This window comes from Acanthisitta chloris, unplaced genomic scaffold, assembly GCF_000695815.1.
Source record: "Acanthisitta chloris isolate BGI_N310 unplaced genomic scaffold, ASM69581v1 scaffold35829, whole genome shotgun sequence".
NCBI classification, from domain to species: domain Eukaryota; kingdom Metazoa; phylum Chordata; class Aves; order Passeriformes; family Acanthisittidae; genus Acanthisitta; species Acanthisitta chloris.
The window spans coordinates 1-10,265 of record NW_008691470.1 but is presented as its reverse complement, the minus strand read 5'-3'; the positions used below and the strand labels follow the sequence as shown (position 1 = coordinate 10,265).

At 45.3% G+C, this 10,265-nt stretch overlaps 1 protein-coding gene across 2 annotated transcripts; it reads left to right on the top strand.

Annotated features, from left to right (window-relative positions):
* The first annotated feature begins 2,173 nt into the window (after positions 1 to 2,173).
* On the top strand, positions 2,174 to 8,646 carry GSTZ1 (glutathione S-transferase zeta 1). 2 transcript variants are annotated; one of them, XM_009082235.1, is made up of 9 exons: positions 2,174 to 2,201; positions 2,739 to 2,786; positions 3,394 to 3,417; positions 4,216 to 4,296; positions 4,709 to 4,834; positions 5,355 to 5,430; positions 6,306 to 6,358; positions 7,607 to 7,656; positions 8,428 to 8,646. In XM_009082235.1, the coding sequence occupies exons 1-9, from the start codon at positions 2,187 to 2,189 to the stop codon at positions 8,552 to 8,554; spliced, it is 600 nt and encodes a 199-aa protein (XP_009080483.1). In that variant the 5' UTR covers positions 2,174 to 2,186; the 3' UTR covers positions 8,555 to 8,646. The 2 variants fall into 2 exon arrangements, with proteins under 2 accessions (XP_009080483.1, XP_009080482.1); XM_009082234.1 differs by having other exon boundaries at positions 2,739 to 2,790; positions 3,350 to 3,417.
* The last annotated feature ends 1,619 nt before the right edge of the window (positions 8,647 to 10,265 follow it).

Here is a 10,265-nt window from a genome sequence, read left to right as displayed (position 1 = left end):
GCCCGTGCCTGTCTCCGTGGGGAGGGAGTTTGCCCCCATGCTAAGTAAAGCTGTGCTTTTCCCAGCGGCCGTGGTGTTTGCTTGTCGTGGCCTGCCCACGTGCGCTATCGACACCAACACCTGCTGCAGAGGTGCTGAGAGTTTAGAAGCAAACCTGTGCTTTCTGCTCGTACCTTTACGTTTGAACCCGGCGGTGCCTTTCGGACACCCCTCTGTATATGTGTAGGCTGCTTGGCGTGATGGGTCTCAAGAAACAGGAGACTTTGCCTTTCCAAGCGAATCCTGAATACAGCCTGGAAAGAGGTGGTATCCAGAGCAGACTATATTGAAGTAGACAGGCTTGGAAACCAGAGAGCTCTACACACAAAGTTTGGGGTGTTTCTTCCATCTTCCACAACAGTGAAATGCATTTCCCAGATTTATAGTCTGGACTGGTTTTCCTCTCTGATGCTGGAAACTAAAACAGAACCAAAACCAGAAATCTCAGTAGATGTCAAGCAAATACTGTCCTCCTGCTATTGCCCCAGCTCCAGACAGTCTAACCTGCAGCTTATGGGGATTGTACCTCTCAGGGTTGTAGATGCAGACAGTTCTTTTCTAGTGCTTCCTTGGCCCATGCTCAGCTCTTTTTCTGAGGAAGGTATTACTCTGAGACCTGTCCAGTTAAGGCAAAACTCTTCTGCTGTCTCTGGTCTTTACTTAGCTGATTGTTTTGGCTGTGATCTGCCCTGCTGCTGGGAGCAGAACAGCATGAGCTGATGAGATCACTCCAGGCCCCAGCCTCTGGAGACACAGTTCCCAGCTGAACGATGGGTTGTTTTCCATGTTCTTTTCGGTGAAATCCCCCAGGGCCTTGAAATTATAAAGCACAGCAATTAGCTGAGTACAGTTTATTCCAAATGATAGCACAGGCTGCAAAACCAAAAAAAGAACTGTAGAGGATCAGGAGTGATGCCTCTGCCAGCTGAGAGGCCAGAGTCCAAACCAGATGTGGTGAAGGACATGAATTTCTGAGCCAAAAGATCACTAGCAAGGTCCTCAGGAAAAAAAACCAGTAAAAATAGTATGTCATGAATGCTGTATGTTTCTCTTCTGGAGCCATGGTTTCTGTTTCTTTCCCTGCAACACTTCAGGCTAGACATTTGGGAAAAAAAGCACAGCTGAGATTTCTAATGCCGTGATCCCTGAAGCAGAGAATTTAAGAAAATCAGTAAATTTTTGTCCACTAAAGTGTTGTCAGTAGTGCCATCGCTTCCCTCTTTGCTTATAAACCATGTTCTACTAAATTTGACTAAAGCACTTTAATCAAAGGCACACCTCATTTAACATTTTTTGAACCAATCTAAACTGTGTGAGAAACATCAAGTTTCCAAAGAGGACTGGAGCACAGAGATCCTTGGTGTCTCTCTGGTTTTCTGTTGACAGTCAGTGGGCAAATCCCTGCTTTCTTCTGCCTTGTCACCAGTCTCTGGTAAAATTTCTATGCATTTTAGGAGGGTAGAGACACAGAGCGATCTGTGGCATGTCAATGGAAGGAAGGAGAGCCATGATTACAGGTTTATTTACAGACATGCCTAAGTACCAATTTCCTGTGTGGAAAGAAAATACTATTACACACAAAAGCTGTCTTTGTATCTTGCACAGCATTGGTCTGGGAGCAGAGCAGCAGCCTCTCCCAGGCCTGTGGTGTAGAAAACCTCCCTGCACTGGCTGGTACTGATGGGAGGAGGACTAGGGCTGCACCCTAAGGGACCTCACCACAAAGGCAGCCTGTGTTCCAGGAGCTAGCAGTCATTCCCTAGTGAAATGGAATTTCTTCCTGTGGCTTTGGTTTCCTTGTTTTGTTCCACAGGACTAGATTTCTGTGTTGGCAACTGCTGACAGCCTGAGAGGCTCTCTAGAGATCTTACTTGTTTCTGGATGAAAAGTTAGGGAAATAAGGATGGTTCCTGGATGTGCTTCCAAGTTTAAAGCTGGTTAATAGTTCTGAATTCAGGTTTGGGAGGGGGTAACTGCAGTGATTCAGGGTTGAATCTGACTGGCTGGTTTTTGTGTTCTGGGCACAGACTTGGGGGCATAGTCCTTTCCTGATTGGTTTTAGGAGAGAAGCCTTGCCCCATCCCAGCTGAGTTAAAAGGTAAAACAGAGGTTGTTTTTTTTCCTGGAGTGGACTGCACACACTGACCATGGCATCTGAAAAGGTGAGAGCTTGGACAGGGTGGAAGTGTCCAGGAAAAAGCTGCCTAGGTGCTATAGTTCAGGTAGGGATGAATCATCTGTCCTCTCGGCTTGCATCTCAAACAGAAGTGCTTCCTGCTTGGAAAGAGACCTGCCTTTCCCTGTGTGGCTGGAAAAGCTATTTCATGCCATCCAAATAGCCAGTGCAGTTGCTTCGTACAACCAGTGTGGAATTAGTTTCAGAAACCTAAGATGGGATAGCAGATAGCAACATTGGATAGGGCCAAAGAGGCAAGCTTTGTAGGGAATAATTTTAAGGTCACTTGTGCATTGCTGGAAACATTAGATGCAAGTAAATAATCAGAGGGCTGTCATGAAGGACAGTGATACTACCTGTATGCCCAAGTCAGGAACAATCACTTTCAAAAAGGTGCCCTCTCTTCCCCAAATATTGTTCTTCCCAGTTTTACAGTTCCTGAAACACCTTCTGCTCATGCATTCTTCTTACAGAACTCTGGGGGTCCCAGCATATAACCATTTTAACTGTCTTCTCTTTTCAGCCAATACTTTATGGCTATTTCCGAAGTTCCTGCTCTTGGAGAGTGCGAATCGGTAAGATCCAGTCTTGATATCTCTTTTTTTTTGTCTTGGTGTTATTGCAGTGTCCTCCCCTTCACTAACCTGATTAATCACTCACTTATTATGAGAGAGGTCAGCAAACATGAACCTGGAACAGTGAGGCATTTCCCCAGTGGGAGGGAACACCAAAGCTTACCTGGAGCAGGTGGGAGTGGAATAGACAAGAGGACTTCATGATACTGCCTCAGATTCTGCTCTGCTCGGGTCTTGAAAGTTAAGCAGGGCTGGGAATGGTCCCTAATTGCACTGAGACAGCAAGGCTGTGCAGGCAAGCACATGGCCCCTGCCTTCGGTAGGCTGAATCAGGAAGGACTGGGCTTCAAAGAGTGGCAAAGCTTATTTTGAAAAATGCAGTAGTTTGCCAGGACTGATCTTTAGTGCTTTGGTCCTTCAATTGCCAGAGCACTAAGGCCACCCTTCCTGAGGGATAGGGTCCTTTTTCAAATGGAGATGGCAACATTTCCCTGAGCCCATTACCAATGAAACTGGTCTCAGTGTTCCTGTCTGAAGCTGTGCACTCTGCTCTCCCTAGCACTGGCTCTGAAAGGGATTTCCTATGACCTGGTGCCAGTGAACCTCATCAAGGATGGAGGACAGCAGGTAAGGATAAAGATACCATTGCGCTTTCCAAGGGTACTGAACTTGAGGATCATTAGGAGACTCGGGATTAGCACTAGAAAGTTCACAGGCAAAACTACTGAATTTCTGACCACTTCTCTGTAATTAATAGTTGCTTTCAGCCAGTATTCCCTGGCATGCAAGACAGAGAGAAAATAACTACAGGAGGCTAGAGGCTTTTTTGTCTCTCAAACATCTGTGATGAAATTCATAAGGCTGAAAACCTTTTACTTAGCATAATGTAACTGAACATATCTGGTGCACGGACTTCAGAGAAGCTGCACTGCACTTAAACACAGACTCAGTCTCATTCAATTAGCACCAGAAACTGTCTATGTTGAGGGAGCATCCAAAAGATGCTAATAGATACTGCAGGGCACTGCAAAGGACCTGCCAGAGGAAGGGGTGGGTTACCAGAAGAGATCTCCACTGAGAACTTAGTCAAGGGTCCCTAGCAGGGAGTTGTGCACCTAGTGGTACCACTGGATCAACGTGCCAGTATGGGCTAAGACAGAGCTGGAGAACTGGAACAGTAATGGCAACACTGATGCAGTACCACCCATCCTGGGTGTTGTAGTGATGGTTTCTGAAGTGATAAGTCAGTGATCCCTGAGCCCTAGTGAGAGCTTGCTGTAGGCTAATAGTACTGCAAATCCTAGTTTTGAGGTAGAGAGAAAAAGCAGGTAAAAAAATAAAAGAATTTGTTAACTGAGTTCTAGGGGAAGAAAACAAAGATGAATTTCTTATTGCTGTAGGGTAATCTCAGGTTTGTTTCCACAGTTTTCTGCTGAATTCAAGGCACTGAATCCAATGCAGCAAGTCCCAGCCTTGAAAATTGATGGCATCACCCTTTCTCAGTCGGTGAGTTACCAACCTGCTGCCCAGTCTGGAGGGTATGGCTTTGCCCCATCTTTTACCCCGGAGCTTCTATCTGTGCATTGGAAAAGAGATGGAATTTATGATGAACAATCCCACTTGGGAACAGAAAAGGCACATAGTCTCTGCTGGGAAACTGTGTCAAGGATTTTAATTCAATTCTGCTTTGTTCACTGAGCAGGTTGTAGTCTGACATAAATGGCTGTGCCAGGCTCTGCCTGAAACTACAGCTGGACTAAATGTCAAGGTCACACACAGACATCAGAGGGGACTGGTAACAAACTTCCTTCAAAAGCTGTTGTATACTCCTTGGATCGGCTCCCCTATTCCAGTGTTCAGGATGTAAACTTTTCCTTGGCTCTCCAATAACCTCCCATTATCTCTTTGTTCATTACAGCTAGCTATAATTCATTACCTCGAAGAGACACGTCCTAACCCTAGGCTCCTGCCCCAAGATCCAAAGAAGAGAGCCCAAGTCAGAATGATCGCTGATCACATTGCCTCAGGCATTCAACCACTCCAGGTACTACCTTGTCATATACATGCAAGTGAGAAAATCAGAAAGGATTTCCATCTCTGAATGCTGAATCCATCTTTAAATTGTTGCCAGCCAACAGGGTGGCAGAACTTAAGACTTCTGTATTAGCAGATGAAATTTCTGCTTAGCCTCTGCCTGGTCTGCTAATGGCAACAACACCGTAATTCCAATACAGAAAATCCTATGACAGGGTTCTTTCCAGAAACAGCTGAACCCATATGGTTTTACTGCTGGGTCTAGGACATTTTAGGAAGAAGACAGTTGAGCAACCCAAAGGGCAGAGGCAAAGGGATATCCTGGCAACTATTGCAGAAAGACAGTGCCAAAAGAAAGATACAGCAGAGTACATCAATGAGGGTGAGGTCAGGGCTGATTCAATCAACTGAACTCAAGCTAGGGCTTCAGGCTTGGCAACTCCTCATCTCCCTTCGCTACTGGATGAGGCACAGTGAACAAGATCCATCCAGCAGCAGTCATCTAATCTACAGATTGCTTGACTTCACAGAACCTGACTGTCCTGAATCAAATGGGTGAGAAAAAAATGGAATGGGCTCAGAAGTGTATCGCCTCTGGCTTTCAAGGTACATCCCACATCCAAAATGATCAGCATTTCAGCTGACCTTACAAAATTCTGCACTGCTGGGGTCCTACTTTCCTTTTCACGCAGAACACCAGCTCTCCCTAGCCTGGTGTGCTGGGGTTCTGCCCTGCTGACAGAGACAGTGCTCTTCCTGCCCAGAGCCCCTTGTGCAGGACTGGTAGCTCCTGTGGGTCTCAGAGGAAAGATGCTGTCCAGAGGGCACTAACACTGCTGTGCATGGAATATGACAAGCCTGGGGCCATCCTGCACACTGCAGCAGTTGATTCTCTCTGAAGCATAAGGGCTCTCAGCACTTCTTTCCATCCAGCTGCTCCCAAACTAGTGCCCTTTGCTTCAGTGTTGTTGGTTTTTCACATACATATATATATATGTATGCTTTTGCAATCAGACAACAGATGCCTGATGGCAAACTCCCACAGAGTCTAGCAAGTAGCGGGGTATTTCTTTACCTCTTTGGGAGAAACAGGGTGCTTTTTGTTTCCTCAAAACCCTTTCCCCCATGTGCTGGAATGACAGGCCCATCTTCACTTCTGGACAGACACAAACTGACTGAACCTTTGCATTTTTCTCCTCCTCAATCCCATATCTCTATGTTATCCTCTTAGTATTTTGGGCACTTTTTCTGAGGCAGCTGAAATCACCCTGGGTTCAAAAAGCCCTAAAGTCCCTAAAGACTCCCATAACTATGCTGTTGTAAGATTTCTGTTCCTTGTAGTTTCTGTCTCAAATTGATCCTTTTTCATACTCAGCTCAGGGTCAAAATGCCTTTGTTCATAATTCCCAGTCTAAAAAGTCTGGTGTTCCTTCCAACTGAGTTTCCAGTGCCTCACATCAGTGTACCACCTCTCTTGACAGCACTGGAGCAGATTCTGCAGCACTCTGCTGGACGCTACTGTGTGGGGGATGAAGTAAGTATCTGAGAGAGCATTGTGTACCATTGAAACTGACAACCCTATTATTTTCCCTAAAAGAGAAAAGAAAATCAGTTGAGGAGACAGAGTACAAACCTATCCTGTGCCTGGAGTTGCATGCAGTACCTCCACCCTAAGACAAAACAGCTGCATCGATCGTACTTAGGCCATTCCTAACTGGCAAGGAGTTACGGGGATGTTTACTTGTCTCTGCCTAACCTGCTGATGGCCAGATTCTGCAGCTGTATCTAGGATATGGCTGCTACTGGACAATGTGGAAACAGGTGGTACGCATTTCATCTTGAAGAGACTCAGAGTTCAAAGTGTCCTGTCATAGGGGCAAAGCTTGTCTTAAAAAACATGGGATCAGTTCTTAGCTCTACTCTTTGGACCCTTTAACCAGCTTGTATTTTTCTGCACTGTTTTAACATGAATAGATTTCACAGAGCTCACATACAAGCTGTTCTCATCCTTACTGAGCTAGAGGTGGCCCAGGCATCTTCCATTTAGTAGTTCTGTTTGGCAGGCAATTGGATCTTTCCTATGAAAGCCTGAGAAAACAGGAAGGCTCCTGCAATATCCTGTGATGCAGAGGATTGTCTAGTAGCCTTTTGAAGCCCTTGGTGGGCAATAGCTGCTTACAAGATCTAATGTTGGAGAATAATGTGTGCTCTGAGAAGCACCCTGGGCTTTGTGACCTGGGGAGTGAGGTGGGGGCAGCTGCCTCTGTGTGGAAAGGCAGCTAGCAGTATTGTCCTCAGGCCTTCTTTTCAGGTTGCAAGTCCCTGAGCCTGTGTGCAAAGGCCCTATCACATATCAAGTCTTGACATTGCAGGAGCTGCTTGACACTCCTGCAGTGCAAATAAGCAAAATTTACTCACCTTTTCCCAGCCATGCAAACACCCCTCTCCCTCCATCACATCCCTCTGAAGCTTGCCAGCAGAACTCTTTGCTCAGAGGCAGTTGCCATAGAAGCACAGTGCCCCTGAGGTCATTGTGATCAGCTGGCAAATATAAAGCTCCCCAAAGGCTGATCACTTCTACTAGCGATTGCTATGAAGCTCTTTTCCTTGTACGGTTGCTGTATTATTAATGCTGGATTAAAGAATTAGGTTGTTGTGACAACTCCTCTGTGTTGGCTGATAAAATTATTTCTCTCCAGCTCTCAAAGCCTGCCACCACTGAGAAGTGTGGTGGGACAGGCTTCAAGTTACTCTAACCCCCTTTTCTCTGCTACATTTGCAGGTTTCCATGGCTGATTTGTGCTTGGCGCCTCAAGTTGTCAATGCTGAGAGGTACTTAAGGCTAAGCTTGAAGCATTTCTTCAAGGGCACCTACTGGGCTGTCAGAGCTTACCTTCACTGCTCCTTGTGCCTGTTAGAAAGTGTCCCTCCTGCCTGCCCTATCCAGTTATGGTTCTGTCCATGAATTTTCCTGTCATAAATACTGTCTCTCTTTTGGAAGGTCTTGGACATAAGGAGCTGTGCTCTTTTCTCAGAGGCCTCTGGGGAAAACCTGATCTATGCCCCTAGAAAAGCTGAAGTTGCCCAGATTCCATGTTCTCTCTCTCTGTTTGCCCTATGTTTACACTGCATATAGGAGGAAAAGATTAATCTGACTATACTGGTTTAAAGCCTGAAACCCATACAAGTAGTGACTTCATGAGTCCTAGGAAAAGCATAGTGCCTTCTTACTCTTTGCTGCACATTATATAAAGGCCCAGTGAAAATCACAGAATGGTTGAGGTTGGAAGGGACTTCTGGAGATCATCTAGTCCAACTCCCCTGCCAAAGCAGGTTCACCTAGAGCAAGTGGCACAGGATTGCATCTAGATGGGTTTTGATTATCTCTAGAGAAGGAGACTTCTACCTCTCTGGGCACTAATTAATCTTTTTAGCATTTGTTTTTAAACCTCCAAGGATGATGAACCTTTTCTCTTACTGTAAATGTCTGTGAGATTCTCCCATACTGGGCAGGCATAGCATAGCATACTGCTCTGCCCTTCTGCTCACTGCTGCACTGGCTGTCTGACTCATAGTACTTCATAAATTATTTTCCTTTTGCAGATTCAAAGTGAACATGGGTCCATATCCCACAATAACCAGAATAAATAAAGCTCTCTTGGAGTTAGAGGCCTTCAAGGTAAGCCACCCATCCCGGCAGCCAGATACTCCTGCGGAGCTCCGAGCTTGAAGCCCTTCTACTCATTAGAGCTAGTAAGCTGGAGTGACAAAAATGACAACACCTACGGCTTGAGTAGGACTTCAGTGCAAACAGGAAGGCCTAGTACAACTGTCTCCCTTTCATCTGAGGTGAAGAGGACCTGGAAGTAGCCTGAATGACTCGTAGGAGCTATGCCTGTGCTGGAACACTTGCAGCTACTAGTTTATTTCTATCTAATCTATCTCCATGAAGCAGATTAAAGCAGAAGCATCCATAATTATCTGAAGTTCCTTCTGTACGGCTTTGGGTTGGGGAATATTGTGGGCATTCATGTACAAAAAGGCGACGCCATTATTATCTTTGTGAATGTCTCGTGAATGTCCTTTATTATTTACAAAAGTGATTCTTTTATACACTCCTACTATAAGCATCTACTTATTATTGGTTAACTACTATTACTAGTCTGCCTTACACACAATATAATTGGTTATTAACATACCAATCATAAAATGCTTCATCATTATTCTCCATCCCTAAATATCTTCAACTTCTGCATTCCACAGCCGGGAGTTGTTTATCTCGCTACCTTCTTTCTCACATTCCAACCACAGCAGTGTCCTTGAATGGCTTAGCTTGCGGCTTGCTCGGGCCCTGCTAGCAAGACTGGATTGCTCACATGTCCATTAGCAATCAGAAATTCTCCCACAAGCAGTGAGTGCCAAAGCACTGTGAGATCAGGTCAAAATTGTAATGAAACATCTCCAGAGGATACTACAAAGTACTGCTGGGCCCGAGTCTTTATATTTCATAGCCATTGACAGAATTTTCTTCCATTAATATTTCCAATTGCCTTTTAAATCTGGGCAACCTTTTACAACTTATAGAAGGTATGGAATAGATTGCATTAGTAAACTACTTTCCATATATTTAAGTGTAATGCCACTGCTGGACAGACATCAGAAATTTAAAGGGAGAGAACCTTTACACTAAATTATATAGCTCCTAATAAATATATTGAATGTTGTAAACCTATATATAAAAATCATATAAAACATACCAGTAGGATTCTTCAGGCCTGGATGGTATTCAGTCAAGAGTTCTGAAGGTGTTCAAGGGAGAATTGATGAATACAAACAAGAAACATAATCTCCCTCCATCCAGGAGTACACATGACCAAACCCACATAAAAGTCCCAGTGGGTGCCACTGGTCCTTTGAGGTCCATTTTTTGGTCCCTATTTTTGCAGGGTACCAAGGGGCTGAGCAGAGCAGGCACAGAGAAAAATATTCAGAACTTTGTGACCCTTCCCACAGTACTGCTGTGGCTTTGAGGGTAGTTTGCTGGTGGAGAGAGTAGGAGGAGAAAACCTGTAAAATGCATGGCTTGAGACAAAAGCCAGAGTAATAGGAACATTTGCTGTTATGCCTGGAGCACCACTTTCCCACCTTCTCCCTTGCCCTGGGGTCTGCAGGGCTGTTTCTTGCAACTATTCCAAAAGATGTTAAGCCTAACACAGAGATCCCACACAGGAACATCAGGCCTGAACACGCCCATCCTGCACAGGAACGACCCTTGGATACTCATCTGCATGAGTACACCCATCCTGCACAGAAAGCTTCCTACAGCTCTTGGACAAACGCCCTGACTCTAAAGGGATGTGAGCAAATCCTGAACATGTACGGATGTTGTACAAACACCATGCCCACCTTCTGATCCAAAACACTCCTGCCAACAGACCCAG

What these genes read in the sequence shown, in the direction of transcription:
- GSTZ1 (XM_009082234.1), top strand. An exon ending in TCAAGGATGGAGGACAGCAG is followed by an intron (nt 3,418 to 4,215) that starts GTAAGGATAAAG and finishes TTGTTTCCACAG; the next exon opens with TTTTCTGCTGAATTCAAGGC. An exon ending in GCATCACCCTTTCTCAGTCG is followed by an intron (nt 4,297 to 4,708) that starts GTGAGTTACCAA and finishes TGTTCATTACAG; the next exon opens with CTAGCTATAATTCATTACCT.